Here is a 19,937-nt window from a genome sequence, read left to right as displayed (position 1 = left end):
GTAGTGACCAGATGTCATATCTAGGGACATGAATATTATTTAGGAGTCTTTTAACTTGTCACAATAAGCAACCATCTAAACACTCTGCCAACCGCAAAGCAACACCCTAAATACCACACAGAACACCTTAGCAACACCCTACCAACTACATAGCAATAGAGGGTGTGCATTGACATCATTTTCCCACTGGAACACACTCTACTCGGCCGCACTGAGTGGCAATAGAGTCTGCTGCATGACTGGATTTAATAGGGGAAAATGTATATAATAATAATAATAATAATAATATATATATATATATATATACACACACACACACATACATACAATATAGGTAGGTCTAAATCTGTGTGATCACTTATATCAGTGTTATATTTATCGTCAGTGCTAAAATTTTGTTTTTTTTAATAAACACTGACAAAAACTGTAAAATGATGCAGAATATAAGATGGTAAATATTTAATTCATTAGATGTCAGTACAATATATAACAATTAAAATATATATGGTATGATTTTACCCCAAAATTAAACATATTGACATATTGAGAAAATGTCTGATGAAAAGTCTCTTTTTCTTTTTAAATATGTAGTCTACTGTGTTTAGAGGGAGACAAGTTGTTTTTTATTGGCCAAAATATGCTAATATCAGTGTTTTTTAATATTATTTATATACTATATATATATATTTTTTTTTAAATATTTTTAATTTATTAATATTTTTAGTTTAAGTTTTGGTCATTTTGTTATGTGCTTTTGTTATTTTTATATATATATATATATATATATAATTTCTATTTAGCTTTATTTTTATTTCAGTTTTAGTAATTTTATTACTTGAACCTAAACTTATTTCAGTTAGTTGCCAAGACAGCATTTCTAATTCACAGTACCTGTCAAAAGTTTGTAAACATTTTTCGAAAGAAGTCTCTTATGCTCACCAAGGCTGCATTTATTTAATCAAAAACAGAAATATTGTGAAATATTATTACAGTTTAATATCATTGTTTTTTAATAAAGTTTAATTAATTCCTGTGATGGCAAACTGAATTTTCAGCATCATTACTCCAGTCTTCATTGTCACATGGTCCATCTGAAATCATTCTAATATGCTGATTTGCAAGGATGCATGAAATTGATCAAGTGACAGTGACATTTATTATGTTACAAAACACTTCTTTCCAAAACATTAAAAAAAATTGTTAATGTTTCCAAACTTTTGACAGGTACCATAATTTTTTAGCTAAAATTTATTTTATTTTATTTCAACTTTTAATTACCAAAAAAGTTTTAGTTCACAATAACAACTATCACAACTATAGGCTATTTAATTATCCATTATTCATATTATTCATGTGTTGTGTATTGATTTTAAAGCGTCTGTAATTGGGAGAAGCATAGATAATATACATGTTCTGTGTTTCTGTCTGTCAGGTGTGGCAGCACTGTGATTGCATGCGTTTGGAGGCAGATGTGGAGCATTATCTCTGTGAGCAGTGTGACCCTCGTCCGGTGGACAGGGTATGTGACCTTTCAGTCTGTGTAACCTTACAATTCACTCTTCCTCTCCGACTGTGTTTAGAACGGCCATATGCTCTCTTATCATAACATTTTAAAGGTCACTCCAAGATTAAGATCTCTTCTGTCATTCAGGAAGTTCCGAACTTTTAAAAGGGTTTCTATTTTTTGTGTGTGTGTTTGATAAATTTCCTGTCATTGCTGCAACAGGAGGTCCCAATGGTGCCCCAACCCAGCTATGCCCAATCAGGATCCATCTATTATATATGCCTTCTGCGTGATGACTTACTATTGCATCAGGGTACGTGCGTGTGTGTGTGTGTGTGTGTGTTTGTGAAATGAAATCTACACTACTGTTCAAAAGTTTTAACAGCATTATTTAAAAAAAAAAATAATAATAATATTTTTATTCAGCAAAGACACATTAAATTGAACGAAAGTGAGAGTAAAGACATTTATAATGTTACAAAAGATTTCTGTTTCAAAGAAATGCTGTTCTTTGGAACTTTCCATTCCTCAAACAATCCTGAAAATATGTATCACAGTTTCCAAGTGGTTTTCAACATTGATTTCTGAAGGATCGTGTGACACTGAAGAGTAATGGCTGCTGAAAATTCAGCTTTGCCATCACAGGAATAAATTACATTTTAAAATATATTTAAATAGAAAACAGTTCTTTTAAATTGTAATAATATTTCACAATATTACTGTTTTTACTCTATTTTTGATCAAATAAATGCAGCCTTGATGAGCATGAGAGACTTTATTTAAAAAACATTTAAATCTTACAGACTCCAACGGTAGTGTATATCATACTATTTTGGTTCAAATGTGTGAAAATGATGTTTTGTCTGGATTTCATGTTTGTAAGCGTAAAATAAATGTATTTATGTTTGCGTGTGGCTGTCGCAGGTGACTGTGTGTACCTCATGCGAGACAGCAGACGCACACAAGAAGGCCAGCCGGTGCGTCAATCATACCGTCTCCTGTCTCATATCAACAGAGACAAACTGGACATCTTCCGTATCGAGAAACTCTGGAAAAATGAAAAGTAAGATTTCCCACACTCCTACTATTAAAAACGTTCTGATTCAGCTCTTTATTTGGACTCTTGATTCAGAACTAAGCACTGACATACTTATTGGCCCCGGAACAACATCCAAACAGATGAAACCGGATGATAAGAACATTGTTTAAGCCGTAGTCTAACCTTGACGCTAATAAAGGTTAGGGTAAGGCTTGAACAATGTTCTTATCATCCTGTCATTTGCTTCTGGTTGTAAAGGTAGGATTGTTTGAATCATGTCGTTGTTGACAAAAGTCTCGTCGTCCATGCTTGTTTCTTGACAAAGTCATTAATTAACAGAAGCATATACCTTAAATGTGATCTGGACTCTCTTTCTCTCTCTGTAGAGGTGAAAGGTTTGCCTTTGGTCATCACTATTTCCGTCCCCATGAAACACACCACTCTCCTTCCCGTCGCTTCTATCACAACGAGTTGTTCCGAGTGCCTCTCTATGAGATCATACCACTGGAGGCGGTGGTGGGGACGTGCTGTGTGTTGGACCTGTATACTTACTGCAAGGGTGAGATGTTCACACATACAACAGTTTTACATAAATCAACAGTGAGATCCAAGAAATGTACTGAACCAGATGTTCCATGCTAAAACCCTATACTAGCTCTTTGCATGCTAATGACTGCTTCTCTTGCTAATGGATTCAGGTCGTCCGAAAGGGGTAAAGGAACAGGACGTTTACATCTGCGACTATCGGCTGGATAAATCAGCACACCTGTTCTATAAGATCCACCGCAACCGGTACCCGGTGTGCACCAAGCCCTACGCTTTCAACCACTTCCCCAAAAGACTGACGCCGAAGAGGGACTTCTCTGTGAGTAGTGGAGGGCGGAAGATATTTTTAAGAAAAAAAAATAAGAAGGATGTTTTAGGAAAATTAAAGTGCCCCTATTATGCTTTTTCGAATATTACCTTTCATGCAGAGTGTAATATAGCTATTTGTGAATGTAAATGATCTGCAAAGTTTTAAACATCAAAGTGCATGACAAATAAAGTTGTCTCCTAAAAGAAATAATCGATTCTGAACTGCCAAAACAAGTCGTCAGGAATTCCAGTTTAACTTCCGTAACATATCAGCGTAGGTTTGTAACAAAATTTGCATAATGCTAGCCTATGGTCTTCATTGGCTGCCCGCAAACAACGTCTACTTCAGGGGTTCTCAACTCTGGCTCTAGAGATCCACTTTCCTGCAGAGTATAGCTCCAACCATAATCAAACACATCTGAACAAGCTAATCAAGGTCTTCAGGATTACTAAAGTTATAGGCAGTTGAGTTTGATCGGGGTTGGAGCTAAACACTGCAGGACAGTGGACATTGAGGGCCAGAGCTGAGAACTCCTGCTCTACTTCGTACTTTGACCCGCCCCAAAAACACTAGTTGTAGCTGAGAAGCAACATGTTATAGCAACATGGCATGTTGTCGACATGTTGAGAAGATGCTGTTTTCTGTGCTGCAAATCCACTTTACATGCACTTCCAAAGGATGAGTCGTCGGACTACAATTGATACAGTAAAATCGTTACTGTTCGTATCACTGTATATACAAGTTCCGCATATACAAGCCTCCGGAGCTGAAATTCAGATATGGTAACGGACGTTTCGGACACGCGCTGTAAGCGGTAGACCAATAACAACAGACTGGGCCATCCGGCCAATCAGAGTAGAGGAAGCTCTCGGAAAAGAGGGGTTTAGAGAGACCGAATCCGATGCATGTAAACCTATTGCAGGAGACTTCCAAAATAATTAAAACAGCATAATTTTATTTGTACAAATATTATTATTTGTGTTTATTTTAGATGGGAAGTAATATTATTAATATTAATATTATTTTCTTTGAATATTGCATATTTTAATATTTAATATAACTATATTGTATCACAAAGTATATTTTAAAATTATATAATTAATACGAATACTTATTTTTAATAATGATAACATTTATTACTTTGTGTTTTAATATTAATAAAAATTTTACATTATATTTCAAAATATGTTCTTTTTTTTCTGTTAAAATTTTCCCTTTATTTCTTTTAGAGGTTCACCTATAATTTACTTTATGGTTAATGTTTTGTTTTATAAGTATATTTACAGTTTATTATTACAATATTATTATTGTGTTAATATTATTACACATTTTAATATTGAATATAAACTAAACTATCATTAAATTATATCACAAAATATACATTAATATTTTTTATGATTTTTTGGGGGTGGTGAAATTTGCCCTGGACATTTCTTTGAGATTTATCAATAAATGTTGTTTTAGCCAATAGTTTATTTTATTTATATTTTATAGTTTTACATGGGAAATTATAATATTATTAATAATAATTATTAATATTAATAATTATAATTATTAATATTAATAATTATAATGTTTCGTGTTTTTATATTTAATATATAAATATTATTATTATTATTATTATTATTATTGTAGGTTGCAATTTGACCTGGACATTTCTTTCTGATTATAATATTATAGTAAATATAATATTTTATTCATATTTTTATTGATTCAGATCAGAAGTGGCATTATGGACTGTCTGCTAATTTGATTTCATTATATCTGTATTTCCCCCGCTTAACTCATGACTGTTTGATTCTAAACAAGTTTATTAAGTAGGCGAGTTGCTTCCATTCATTTATCTCTCTTTCGACAGCCTCACTATGTGCCGGATAACTACAAGAGGAACGGCGGCCGTTCTGCCTGGAAGAGTGAGCGGCCCAAAGGTGCATCAAACTGCGATGAAGACCCCTCCCCCAGTGCATCATGTGACCGGCTGTCTGCCAGCTTCTCAAGAGATGGGGACGAGGGCGGAGGAAGAGTAGCGGAGGGAGACATGGACACCTCTCAGGAGGACTCCAGCACCCCTGTTCCCCAGCTGTCCACATCACAGGAAAGGAGGACAGGTGGGGAGGAGGAAGACGTGGAGGAAGAAGAGGAGGGTGAAGAGAGGGGAGAGAGGAGAGACATGGACGAGGGCTCCCGAGAAAGGGGAGGAGGAGGGCGGGACGTGTTGGACGCCCCATGCTCGTCCTCGCTCTCCTCTTCACCTCTTCATCCATCAATCCTGGGAAGGAGGGAAGCGCAGAGAGAGCGATTGAACAAGATTCTGCTTGATCTGCTGCACCGGGCGCCCAGCAAGAATGGTAAGACTGAGAGTATTTATTTTAACCAAAAGGCTTTAGTTGCATCACATCAATATCTTGCAACCTAATTTCATTCTTAATCTGATAATTATTATTGATTATGTTGTAAAATTATATAAAAGCCTTTGTATTGTTGACATTTTTGTCATTCATTACCATAAATTACATTTTATTGTTCTACATTGCTCTGAACTCAAATGAAAACTGAAATCGCTCTTTTGAAAAGTGAGATTTCTTTGAAGACTAAAAGTATGTTTTTCAAATGATTAATTGAAACATTGAATACAAACTTTATTAAATTACATCATTTTTTTTGTTGATTTTTTTTTCTTTTTTTTTTAGTTTATATATATATATATAATATGCAAATTAGAAATTTGACCTGGACATTTTTTTTCTGTGATATTCACCCATGAATGCTATGATGTTATTATGGGTGAAATAAATATTATTCATTTTATTTATATTTTTAATTTTTAGATGGGAAATGATATTATTCATATTAATAATATTTATTCATATTAATAATATTATTAATTTGTTTTAAAGTTGATTATAACTATATTACATTATACTACAAAATATATATTGTTTTATTTTGTATTTAAATTTTTTATTTGTATTTTTTTTTGGACTGAAATTTAAGATTCAGCCATAAATGTTATGGTCAATAATTAATTATTTTATTCATATTTTACCGTTTTAGAAGGGAAATATTATTAATGATAATATTTAATATAAAACATTATCAGTTAATACTATTATTAATAGCAATAGCATTTTTTTATATACATTTTATAAAAAACAACAATTTTTTTTTTTAAACATCATGTGTTTTCATAAGCTGCACTTTTATGCCCACACTGCAAGAAACGTAATGCAAGTTTGATAAAAACATATTTCTTTGTCTCCTCTACAGCGATAGATGTGACGTATCTTCTCGAGGAAGGCTCTGGTCGCCGCCTCCGCAGACGGACGCTTGGACTGAGCGAATTTATTTGCAGGAAGTAATGCTGACAGCACTCTCTGCTGAGCACGCTTGCAGAGCAGCAAGAGAATAATGGATATCGAGGAGCAGAGGTGGACTACACCTGAAAAAAAGAGGGAAAATGGAGGTGGGAGGCGACACGTTCATATTTATATCTTGCAGTTTCTCTTTCTAAAGGAACTACAAGAGAGACCAGCCTGAGCTTCGTGCACTGAGGACGCGCAGTTTGCTGCGAGTCGTCAACCTTGATGCGTTTCAAAAGTACAAGTGTCACACATAGGAAAGTTAAAACTGAACAAAAGCGCCTTGAAATTCATGGATGAACTACGACTTCACTGGTCAAACGTCTCCCATGACTAAATTGTTAAGGAAGCGCATGGTACTAAATTTGGCTTTGGTTTCGGCTGCAAGTGGAAAAATGGGAGACCGGTGCCACCTTGTGGTCTACAGTGGCAATGACTTGAGTACGACCAAGAAAGAGTAAAACGAGGCAAAAAATAAAACAGAAATAGGAGCGACATAGGAGGTGCAGTGTAGCGCACACACACTGCCCGTAGACTGAGAAGAGAGAGAGAGAGCTGAGAAAGAACGTTGGCTAACTGCACTTTTAACAACACGGACATCATTCGCTCCCGGAGATGTACGGATAAGACACACTAACATTCACACAGTATTGATCAATGCTGTATGATAAAGCAAAACAAATAAGTATATTACCTTTTTTTGTTTGTTTTTTGTTTGTTATACTGTAATTACATTAGGAATGGAGCACGAAGTGGGTATCCATATTTGTGAGCTCGGGACTTTGCGACTGGGCTGGAATGTTTCGCTTCTGTTATCGTGGGCATTGTGATTGGTTAGAGTGTGTGCCAGCCCCGCCCCCAGTTTTTTTTAAAAGTATTTAATTCACCAGCTTGAAAAAAAACAAACAAAACAAAATCTAGCAGAGGAGGCGCGCTGGCTTTATATATAACGCCTTAGAATGCCATGATATTGAGCGTTTTTTGTTTATAGTAGTGTGTGTGTGTGTGTGTGTGTGTGTGTGAGAGAGAGAGAGAGAGAGAGCCCATTCTGATAATATAAATACGAAAGAGGAAACAACTAAGGGCTTGACAGCAGTTAATAAACAGTTAAATTCATGAATTCACAAGAACTTATTGTATCATGTGTTGTCATATTTTATGTGAGTGGTTTGTAGGGCGGGTGGGATGGGGTCAGGTCGAGGTTTTAGTGTTGTCGTTTTCTTTGAATTTGCTTTTGTTTTTTAATGGCCTTTCAGGTTGCCATGGAGAATGTTTATATAAACAAAATCATGATGAGATTTTTGTTTTTTGCCCTTAATTCATCAGCTATGACAGATAAGTATTTCAAACCCCTTTGATAGATCGACAAGGAAAAAAAATAAACAATGAAAACTGACAAACGAAAGGAAAGAAAATTGTATAGTGCCAAGCTATGTATATATACAGACGGAAAATGTGAGAAATGTCTCCAAAAGCAATATCTTGATAATGGATTTTGTGTATTGTATTGTACAGGATTCAGCCCTATATGTATTATTATTATTATTATTATTGTTATTATTATTACCATTCTTATACGATTTGTATTGAAAGAGCTGTCACATGTAACTTTACGAGATGTGGACGAGAAAGTGGCAGTCATTACAATTAATAATCGTTACAAATTTCCGGCGTAAGCGACAAACCTTGTCGTTTGAAACCTTGTTACCCAAAAAAACATGAATTTAGCGCATTGCGAGAGAGAGGATCGTCTGATGGACTTTGTCGAAGGGGACGCCGCAGTGACCCCAGACCTGGCACCTGTCACTGTAATAATTAATATTAACATTATTATAATTATTATTACTTTTTGAGGAGAAAAAGATATAATGTTCCTCGTTTTTTTGCTGCAAAGTGTTGAACACTAAAAAAACAAACCAACATAAAAATGTAAAATGATATTTTGGCAGAAAAAGAAGCTGTCAACCCGATATCATGTTCTTAATCTCCTTTTTAATTTTTTTTTGTTTTGTTTTTAATTTTTTTTGTTCTTCAAATAAGAAAAGATTGTTCTGTTTTTTGTGATAGCGGTCATAAATATAATGCTTGTATTTCTTGTATTTGTGTGTTTTTGTGTGATTTGTTTAGTTATTTTTAGACAATCACAAAATAAGATGCAAGCATTGTATATGGACAGACTGGCAGGCATTTTGTGATGTTGTGTACAGTTTGTCAAAACTTCTTCCACTCTGGTTCAAAGTTTGTAATTATAAAGTCATGAAGATGCTGTTGGTTTTTACTTTTTTTTTTTGTTTTATATTCTATTTGTTTTGTTTGTTTGTTTGTTTTTTAATAAAAAGCACTACATTATTGTGAATATACTTGCCTGTTGCTCATACATTTAGCAGAGAATCTGTGATGCAGTTCTTTACTAGGTCATAACCATTATTACTCCAGGTATACAGACAAATCGTATTTTAATTGTATGGACAGTCAATACATCTTCAAATAAAGTGAATTTTAACTATTGCGTAGCACATTGACATTGTGTACCATCATTTGAACTACCAAATACATTTGCAAAGAAAACACTATTTAAATAAATACATTGTATTTTAATGCTGTCTAGTTTAATTAATGCCAGACATAACTGATGTTTTCACATATATTGACGTTGATGCAGTTACTGATTCTTGAGACATTTAAAATGGTAACATTTTTGCTTCAAAATTAATCCAAAATCATCACTAGAATGTTCTTAAGGGGATAGTTCACCCAAAAATGAAAATTATGTCATCATTCGCTCGCCCTCAGGTTGTTCCAAACCTGTATACATTTCTTTGTTCTGCTGAACATGAAGGAAGATATTTTGAAGGAAGTTTGTAACCAGGTTGCTTTGGGGCACTATTGACTTCCATAGTAGGAAAAAAAATACTATGGAAGTCAATGGTGCCCCAGAATTGTTCAGTTTCCCACATTCTTCAAAATATATTCCTTTGTGTTGAACAGAACAAAGAAATTTATACAGGTTCAGAACAACCTGAGGGTTAGTAAATGATGACAGAATTTAAATTTTTGGGTGAACTATCCCTTTAACACAAATGTGCCTTTTAATTTGATTTCTCTTTATTGTATCAACTTTGGACTCGGTACTTAATAAAGATTAACGACTACTATTATGTCCTGACAGAAGAAATATATTAATTTGAAAAATATACCTATTTTATAAGGTTTCATAGCTGTCCCTATTTTTTGTCAGCGCCTTCAGATATTTATGAAAACATGTATTATATCAATTTAGTCTGTAAGTCATCTTTTCATTTAACACCTCCATGATAAAGTAGTTCCTGCATATAATACATTATATATATAATACGCAAAATGTATTTTATTTAATTCAATAGATGGAGCCAAAATTCAGTTTGAAACCATCCTGCGGTCTGTTAAATAAATTTAATATTTCTAGTAATTATTTGACATGATATTTGGGGTTTATCTACCAGAGCTGCGTTTCCGAAGAACATCGTAAGCCTAAGTAGATGTTACAACCATTGCCGCCAATGGTCTCTACGATTAACTTAGCTCGTGATGTTTTTGAGAAACGCAGCACAGAGCAGTTTACATATAGATATATATACGCACGCAGAATCGACATTGGACCGCTCCAGACACGTCGTCGTGCCCGCCATCTTGGAACGGTCAACGTGTCGTCACTCACAGTAAGAATCAATGATGCCACAACATTGCGCAGCTTCTAGTTGCAAAGCCCACCGAGATTTAAATTACCTTTTACTGGTGATAATGTGTTGGTTTGTGTTTTTTATATGTAATAACTCGATATTACAGATTTTTTTAAAGTATGGTATCGTTTTAGTGTCATGTTAGCTGATGCCTTTGTCTTGTATTGTGTTAGTTTAGCAAAATCAATCGCTGAAGTCTATTGCAGATATAGATATTCATACATGCGTCTAACTACAGTTGCAGAGAGACAGTCAACTTGCTCTTGAGTGTGCGGACCGGGTTTGACCGTTCCAATATGGCGGACGGCAAGCGCACCATAGAAACAGTCGCTTATGAATATATCTCCATGTTCAGAGCTTCCTGTTTGCCGCCATCCACTAGGTGGCTTCAAAGTAACAGTTGTATTTCAAGGGTTGGCATGGCAACGGAATACAACCTGAGTGAGCTACAAAGCTAGAGCTGAATGAGCAAAGTTACGTTACTATATTGATTTTAAATTATTAATAATTTAAATTCATTATTTGGTTTGGTTCTGGGTTTGAAAAATTGAAATAGTTTCCCACTGAAAAGATGAGAAAACGAGTTGAGAAATCCTCCAAAGAAAAAGTGGACAAGGTGGATTCTGGGATTGAGGAGGAACCATCTAAAACTGCAGGTATCTTACTGTAAAGACAGACTTAGATTTTGATTTAATGTAATCTTTAAATAACCAAAATATATGACATGTCCATGTCTAAAGATAGCAATTAAAGTCAACTGAATGTCAATGTTTTGTGGTATCACTCACATTAGATGATTACCAGTGTTCAGGAAATCTGGAGTTGGACTTCACAGAACTGTGTAAGCTCATGGGTGTGAAAAAGATCCCCTCTGTCAAGCTGAAGCAGTCAAAATCTGTGATGGGTAAATATGTTGTACATAAGACAATTGTGTTCTGCTCCCCTACTAAAGATGCTTTTTTTATGCCTTAAAACTCTTATTTTTTTTCCTAATAAAAACCCTAACCTGGACTGAAGACCACAATCATTCTCAGACATCCTTAGAAAGTCAAATGACAACATGGTCCTCTGAGCCCCGCCTCGAGATAGAGCTGGAGAATGAAGACCATGACAGCGTAAAGGCAGTCAAGATATCTGGTAAGGCTGTTGCTTCTTTGTAAACAATTAGATGGCAGTTGTTTAAACTCCTAAGAAATATTTAATATCAAAATGTCTTTATTATTATTATTATTTTTTGATAGGATGGAAGGTAGATGAGATGATGCTTCAGGTGCTGAGCAAGACATTGCCGTCCCTCAGTAATTTCCAGCGCTTACAGTGAGCCTGTGTGTGTGTGTTGTATGTGTGTTTATGGGTGTTAATGTTGCAAATAAACAGTATGTTACATCCATTTCCAATTAATGGTAATGCTTTGCAGCATGTGGCGTGCAGGCCTGATGGATTGCACTTTCGCCTCCTTGAGAAACACAGTGTCTCTGTGCTCAAATCTCAGGTGAGAACAGTCAAACTGTCTTCAAGGGCCAGAATGTCTAAAATTCTCATCATTAATCCTTTAAGACCCACATTCAATGTGTATCAAATGTTTTTTAAAGTGCCCCTATTATGCTTTTTCGGATATTACCTTTCATGTAGTGTGTATTATAACTGTTTGTGAATGTAAAAGGTTTGCAAAAGCTCAAAGTGCACGATAAATGGAGTTATTGTCTCCAAAAAGAAAGAACTGATACTGAACTGCCTGCAACAGGTCATCAGTAATTCCAGCCTTATTTCTTGCTTGAACCTATGAAGATTTGTAACAAATGTACAAAATTCAGATATGGTAATAATCTTTTCGTTTCCGACATGCGCTGTAAGCTGTAGAGCGATCACAACAGACTGAGCCGTCTGACCAATCAGAGCAGAGTACGCTCTCATAAAGGAGGGGTTTAGAGAGAGTCCTTTATCGATCTGTATATTATGAAAAAATAAAGTGTTTTTTGACCTTGGATAAATGTAAATCTGTTGTTGGAGACCTCCAAAACAAAACTAGGAACCTTTAAAATAGCGTAATGGGGCACCAGAAAACATTAATTATATCTCAGAATGTTATGTAAGGCACATTTCCAAGTCTTAAATGATCATCTTTCATGAAATTATATCCATTAGTGGGCTATACTTTTTGCTTTACAACACAGACAAAGGATCTATTCAGAAAATAAATTATGATAATGTGATAATAGATACTGGAAAATCTGATGACATCATCTACCAACTTATATCTTGCCAGGAAAGTGGTTTTGGATGGCAATCCACTCCCTGAGCAGAGTTACCACTTACTCATAGCGGAGGACAGCATGTGAGTCATTCTCATTTTTAAACACACACACACACATTAACACACACAAACAGGCTTGTTCTACGATTCAAAAGTTTGGGGTCAGTGGAGTCAGTTTAAAGGAATTAATACTTTTATTCACCAACTATGAATTAATTTGCTCAAAAGTGACTGTAAAGGCATTTGTGTTTATAATGTTACCAAAGAATTCTATTTCAAATAAATGCTGTTTTGAATTTTTTATTCATCAAAGAATTCATCTATTCATCAAAAAATGTATCACTGTTTCCACAGAAATATTACACAGCACAAATGCTTTTAATAAGAAGAATTTTTTCTTGAGCAGCAAATCAGCATATTTCTGAAGGATCATGTGACACTGAAGATTCAGCTTTGCCATCACAGGAATAAATTATATATTAAAGTATATTAAAATAGAAAACAGTTATTTTAAATTGTAACAAAATTTCACAATATCACTGATTTTACTGTATTTTTCATCAAACATGTAGCCTTTTTGACTTCTTTCAAAAACATCAAAAATCTTACTGCCCCTAAGCTTTTGAACAGTAGTATATATATTAATATATATATACTATATATATTTATCTATATAAATACAGTATATATACAGATAGTTATAAATACTATAGCCTAATCCTAACCCTAAAGGAACACTTTCTGCATTTTTGTAATGAAAAAAAAACAACAACTTTGTTTATACCATTTTTACAAATGAGGACTTCCTCGGAAGGAGGTTCTGTCAGATTTAGCTCACTTCTGGATACAAATTTGTCTCCAAAATATGGTTAAGAAGGTACACATACACATTTACTGCTTGCAATATAGAACTTAAAGGTGCAATGTGTAAAATTTAGGAGGATCTATTGACAAATGCAATATAATATACATAACTATGTTTTCAGTGGTGTATAAAGATACATAATGAACCGTTATGTTTTTATTACCTTAGAAAGAGCCATTTCTATCTACATACACTGCGGGTCCCCTTACATGTTAAGTCGCCATTTTGCACAGACATGTTTCTACAGTAGCCCTAAATGGACAAACTGCTCTACAGAGCGCGTTTGCTTGACTGCGTACTCTCTTCTGTCTCAGACGATGACATCTTTGTCCTGTGTTGGCCACCGTAGCTTCTCTAGCTAGATGCCGCTAAAATCTACACACGGCACCTTTAAATGTGTTATAACGCTATCTCTCTCAAAATGCATTATTTGTGTAGTTTTCACACTCAATCTTATTAAGAACTTTTGTCTACGCTAGGCTGACAGACTTGTCACTACGCAACAATCGTATAGGAGAGGAAGGAGCTCGTCTGATTGGCTCGGCTCTGTCCACTGTACACGCTGCCAACAAAAACCTCCTGTCACTCAATCTGGCCTTTAATAGCATTGGTGATGCAGGTGCAAATCACATTGCTCAGGTGTGTAGAATTGAAGTCTGTCTATCTGAAGGTGTTTGGACAATTTCTAATGAGGTCAAGACTGCATATAATGAAAAATTGAGTTGTTATTATCACCCATCCCTCTTTTTAAAGGGTCTGCGTCTCAACCGTTCCTTGCTATGTCTGTCCTTATCCTACAATCAAATAGGAGATGATGGAGCAGCTCGTTTGGCTGAGGTACACATACTGTACTTATATTAACAACTGCATCTCATCTGCCTTACTTTGCGTAACTTGAGATATTAGACTGTGAAACGTGTATTTCTATGCAACTCTTTCTCATTTCTTTCTTTAGGTGCTTGGCCCCTTTGCTCTGACGCATGAGGAGATAGTTGAGAGAAGGAAGCTGTTAATTAAAGGTGAACAATCAATGATCCAGCCATCTCTGGTTAGTCTTGCGGACTCGCACGAGCAGCCTCTTTCCGTCCGCAGCAGCTCTTCGCTTGATCGCCTCAACAAGAGTGCAAAGAACACCACCAAAAAGAAGGCAGAGCAGTTTTGTTTACTATATATTGTATATATACACTAGGGATGCACCGATACCGATACCAAGCTGTACTTGTACTCGTACTCATAAAAATACCCCCGATACCAAAGACCGATACCTCACGTGACGTAACTGACAGAATTTTCCGTGCACAGAGACACCGGCAGCAGCTGCAGAAACAATGTCAGCCTCAGAGGTGTGGAAATACTTCTAAATTAATGATGACAACCCACACATTGCGAACTGCATGCTTTCAGTCACAATTCGTTATCGATTAGTGAAGGCGGGATAGGCGGAATCGCGCTGAATGACACAGACAAGAAGCGCTCTCTCTTTCGCGCGCGCGCTCTCCCTCTTTCGCGCGCGCGATCCGTTCTCCTCGCGCCTGAATGGTCAAATGCACACATAGTTGTCAAAATGTCCATCGTGTGGAGTATCTCATGTAAATACAGTCGGTGGTGGTAAACATTTGAGTGAAAACAGGATATGTGTCAGTATCCATGGATTCGGTCTTAAAGGGACCGTAGCCTATATTTGTTATTAATGTTATTAAAACAACAAAAGATGTTAAATAAATGTATACATGGTAAATAAACCTACTGTATCTGAAAAACAAGTTTATTTAATTTGTATCTCTATAGTATTTGTTGTATTGTTTGTAATTTGTTTGTAAATGTCTTTTTATATTAGAACAGTTATATATATTGGTAATTATGCCCTTTGAAGGTTATTGGACACTGTGAAAAGCACATAAAAATTATTACTTTTTTCATTAGAGTAATAATAAAGAAGCTGTCCTACATTCATTAGTCTCACTGTGTTGTGCTTGGAAAACTGCAACATCACCAAAAAAAAAAAAGAGAGAGAGAGAGAAAATTAATAAATGTATAGGCATCGGTATCAGTATCGGCGAGTACTAGAAAAAAAGTATCGGTACTCGTACTCGGTCCTTAAAAAAGGTATCGGTGCATCCCTAATACACACACACACACGAAAAGAGTCTGTCTCTTATGATTTACATAAAATACAATGGTTTACAGTTGTTTAAGGATGTTTGTGTGTAGGACAACCCTAAAAAAGAGGAGAAACCAGGACCAGGTCAGGCAGCCAAGAAAGAGGATCCAAAGGTAGTCAAGAAAGGTAGTTAAACTGCTTTGGACAACTGTTTATTTGAGATTCAGAAGTGCACTTTAGATTTGGTGGTTTACATGTAGAGTGAATATTTCACTTCTTGCTTTTCTCTCAGATGATAAAGTTCCCCGTAGTCAGGCTGGAAAAATAGGAGGCAAAGACAAGAATCTGCCAGTGTCTGAACAAGAGGTAAGAATTAAGTTAACAACAACAAAAAAGACAGCAAGGAAAGCAAGTACTCATCCCATTACACAAAGAGGGAAATTAATATTTATGTATATGGGTGGATAAATGTTTAAGATACTGTGAAAAATAGATTATGACTTCATGAGATGTTTGACCACTATTTTCCAGAACTGCGATGTACTTGGAGTCTTCAGAAGTACAAGGTGTCAGGTTACTCAGAGACTTTGCTAAGGCAAGGAATTCTGAAACATGACCCCCACTTAAAAAGAATCACAAGCTGAAGTGTTGAGACTACACTCCTACACACCATAACTCCATCACCACCGTCGCTGTTCCTCATGAGTCACCCTCAACCTTTCTGTCCATAAAACTTTTTTAAAAAATCAATCTTTGTCTATTTCATGACACTTAGATAATGTTTCAGGATTCCTTGCCCTAGCAAAGTCTCTGAGAACCTGACACCTTGCACTTCTGGAGACTCCAGGTAGTTTGCAATTCTGGAAAATTGTGGCACTGGAGACTAAGTATTAAGGTAAAGAATTAAGTGTGAATCCACCAGAAACTCTTTAAAGCAGGTGTAGCCATCCCTACTCCTGGAGGGCTAGCTTCCTGCAGACTTCAGCTCCAGCCCTGCTCCAGCACACTTACCTGCTATACCTTGGGGTGCTTCTCAATACTCAAACTGATGCTTCCTCGTTTCCTTGCTCATACGTCCTCCAGCCCATGACCCGGAAACAGATTCAGCCATCTTGAAGGACATCTCAATTCTCTAATCACACCACGAGGAGGCGAGGAACCTTCCTGAGGAGTCATGAGTGAGGATACACAGGTGTATCCGTCCCTCTCATCCTAAGGGGGTGGAGCTAAGACATGAGGAAAGGAAATGAGGATGCACAAATAAGAAATGAGAAGCACACCTTGGATGCATCTAATTTCTTATTTGTACATCCTCGTTTCTTTCCTCGCGTCTCAGCTCCACCCCCGTAGGATGTGAGGGGAGGATGCAAGGAAAGAAAACGAGGACAGAGGAATCGAAGTAAATGTTATTTGTATATTGGAATGTTCTTAATCACTTGAGAATCACTTCAAAGCGTCATCAGCTGCGCTCGAGGGATCTGCCCTCATGTTGTTAAAGTTTGATTATTAAAAAAAATCATAATAAAAATTAATAATGCAAGATGTCCCGTTGAAATATGTGAGATGTAAAGTTTATTTAAACTGAAAAAGTAAAAAATACATTTAAATTATTGTTGACAGATGTGAAGGGGGTGGAGAATGTATACGTGCGTCAGGTTTCTCAATGAGAAAAACTTCCGCAAAGGATACACCCGTGTATCCTCGCTCATAGCTCCTCAGGAAGCTTCCTCACTCCTCGTTCCTCGTGGTGCAATTAGAGAATTGAGATGTCCTACAAGATGGCTGAGGTCGATCGGTTTCTGGGTCATAGGATGGAGGACGGAGGAGCGAGGAAACGGGGAGGGATATAGAGTACTTCAGGGATGACTTGTTTTTGTAGGCCAACCCGGAAGTTAGCGGCGCACGGGTTCCCTCAATCGAAAGCCTATGCATTTTTCCCATAGACTTTTGGAAAATTGCAAAAAATAAGCTCTGTGTTTAACAAAGGGTTATGACACTTACACGTTTTGTCTATCAAGATAATCTTTACAAGTTATCACAAGAGGGTTATGTCCCTTTTAGCAACTTGTTAGCAACCGCCATTTTTAAGACACAATAAAGGTTTAAAAAATCACAAGATGGTTATATCTGGTGTGTTTTACGTCATAGATCAAAACGTGAAAATATTTAGAGGCTTTGTTAACCACAGACCTTATTTCAGGCGATTTAGCAAAAACCCGTTCAAAAAACCCATTGACTTCGGGGCGATGGAACCAGAAGTCCTAAAATGCTAACTCGCTTCCGGGTTTTGCCTACAAAAACACGTCATCCCTGAGGTACTCTATTGAGAAGCACCCCTTGATTAGCTGGTTCAGGTGTGTTTGATTAGGGTACGGGTTGGAGAACCCTGCTTTAAAGTATTTTGCAGTTAATGTGCATCTTGTCCTGAAACCTGTTTTTTTTTTTTTTTTTTCTGACTCTGCTACCCCAATGAGCATTTCTTGTCCAATGGTCACACCTTAATGTTGCAGTTTCTATAGTATTGCATCCTTCTCATGGGCATTTCACAATTTTTGACTTTTCATTTTGAGTTAAATTTCATTTTTGGCTCATTGTAAAAGAAAACCTGCTTGATAATTATGCACATCTAAATCCCTCGTTAACAATTATATATCACTTATAAATGATTATATACAAAATTAATAGTTATTAAGATTGATGTGGCTTGGAATTGGTAAAATGTGCTTGGAAAAAAATATGATCAGAATATCAACTTGCCTAATAATTATGCATGCACTGTATGTATTTGTATGTATCTCCATTCCATCTTAGTCCATGATAAGACTCAGAGAAAAGAATTTCCTAAATGTTTAGGAAACCACTTTACTAACATAAGAGCTTTGAAAATTAGACATCCTTCCCATTAAACATGAACATTTGTATGTCAGACAGTGGAGGTGGTTGAGACTGTGATTCCTCTCTTGGATCCTGGAATTGTGCACACTGGAGGGAAAGTCATTCATCCGGGAAACACATGCCTTACCTCTCTGAATCTCTCAGGTGATTTCATTTCAGACTTGATTTTATTTCTGTATTAGAGTAAAACATGCTTGTAAATTATGGCTGTAATGTTTTCTTTTCTGATAATTCAGGAAATAAACTGACTGAGCAGTCTCTCAAGCTGTTCCTCTCATCTTTGGAAGGCCAGGGTGAAAGTGGACTTCTGCGTCTTTCTCTCAAAGTGAGTCTCCTCGCTCTTTTTTAAACCATTTAAAGAGATTGTTTTAATTTTAGCTATGTTTTTTTCAGAGGAATCGGTTTCCATCAGATTGTGACATCTTCCTGAAGATACAGGAAATTATGTCTCTCAAGGACCCTCTAAACAAAAGCAACACTGGCCAGGTGGAGGATGAACATGGTGAACCAAAGACCACCAGTGCAGCTTAACAATGTAAATGACAAGAAAATAAATGTTAACATTAGAAATTACTGCCCCAACTCAACCATATCAATATTTCATGGTTCCATAAAGTTACAATTCTCAGTCTTCTGAATTTTTTTATTTTATTTTATAGTTTTGCTAAATTGTATTTTCATATACACTGACACAGGCGTAAAGGGCTCTAGACAAGGTTAAATATTAATTTCTTTAACATTTTGGTCACTACATGTTATTTCATTGTTTTGATAACTTTTCTAATGTTTTAAAATGTGGAAAATATGCAGAGGCTTACTGAAAAATCCGGTATTGTTTTATATGTACATTTGCTTTGTATTTCTGCTATATTTCAGCACATTTTAGCTTAAGAATTATTTACGTTTTACCATTTTCCGTTAAAAAATTGTCATTGTATCATATGCTACATGTTTATGAAAATAAAGTAAATCCACATAATATGTTAACACTCTTTTTCATTTATCTGCAGAACTGCATATTTTTCCCATCAAAGACAAAACGCGCACTAACAAAACCACTGTGATTGGTCCATCTGTTTTCAGCGCTGAGAAAAGTAATATATGGCACGTGACAATGTAGCGCCCATAAGCGAACTTGTCGATAAATTATACCTGAAAAATACGAGAATCTTTAATAGCCATTTGATAGAAAGCACACGATGCAGCGTTAAACAACAATAATTATTATTTAGACCAAACACACTCAAATTACGTCCAACTACCTCCGTTAAATCTGTTATAGGTCCTCTTTGATGACAGGATTGTGTTTGAAGTGATTCAAGGGTCTGTGGGCGTGGCTAATCCT

At 35.9% G+C, this 19,937-nt stretch overlaps 2 protein-coding genes across 4 annotated transcripts in view; both read left to right on the top strand.

The window, feature by feature from the left end:
* The window catches only part of ash1l (ash1 (absent, small, or homeotic)-like (Drosophila)), a 34,606-nt gene extending 25,332 nt beyond the window's left edge, over nt 1–9,274 (top strand). For all 3 annotated transcript variants that reach the window (XM_051871928.1, XM_051871930.1, XM_051871929.1), the window contains exons 21-27: nt 1,433–1,519; nt 1,727–1,817; nt 2,429–2,567; nt 2,930–3,102; nt 3,242–3,408; nt 5,258–5,747; nt 6,667–9,274. In XM_051871928.1, the coding sequence (XP_051727888.1) occupies nt 1,433–1,519; nt 1,727–1,817; nt 2,429–2,567; nt 2,930–3,102; nt 3,242–3,408; nt 5,258–5,747; nt 6,667–6,758 (1,239 nt within the window). In that variant the 3' untranslated portion in view covers nt 6,759–9,274. The remainder of the gene's footprint in view (nt 1–1,432; nt 1,520–1,726; nt 1,818–2,428; nt 2,568–2,929; nt 3,103–3,241; nt 3,409–5,257; nt 5,748–6,666) is intronic.
* Nucleotides 9,275–10,791: 1,517 nt separating this feature from the next.
* lrrc71 (leucine rich repeat containing 71) lies at nt 10,792–19,587 on the top strand. The gene is made up of 14 exons (XM_051872912.1): nt 10,792–11,133; nt 11,271–11,381; nt 11,495–11,614; nt 11,719–11,794; nt 11,895–11,969; nt 12,744–12,812; nt 14,076–14,235; nt 14,350–14,433; nt 14,552–14,743; nt 15,808–15,883; nt 15,990–16,063; nt 18,625–18,736; nt 18,829–18,917; nt 18,986–19,587. Exons 1-14 carry the CDS (start codon nt 11,049–11,051, stop codon nt 19,121–19,123), a joined length of 1,461 nt encoding a protein of 486 aa, XP_051728872.1. The 5' UTR covers nt 10,792–11,048; the 3' UTR covers nt 19,124–19,587.
* The last annotated feature ends 350 nt before the right edge of the window (nt 19,588–19,937 follow it).

The sequence above is a fragment of the Ctenopharyngodon idella genome, chromosome 19 (genome assembly GCF_019924925.1).
Source record: "Ctenopharyngodon idella isolate HZGC_01 chromosome 19, HZGC01, whole genome shotgun sequence".
Lineage (NCBI taxonomy): Eukaryota > Metazoa > Chordata > Actinopteri > Cypriniformes > Xenocyprididae > Ctenopharyngodon > Ctenopharyngodon idella.
This window is presented reverse-complemented; position numbering and strand designations above follow the sequence as displayed.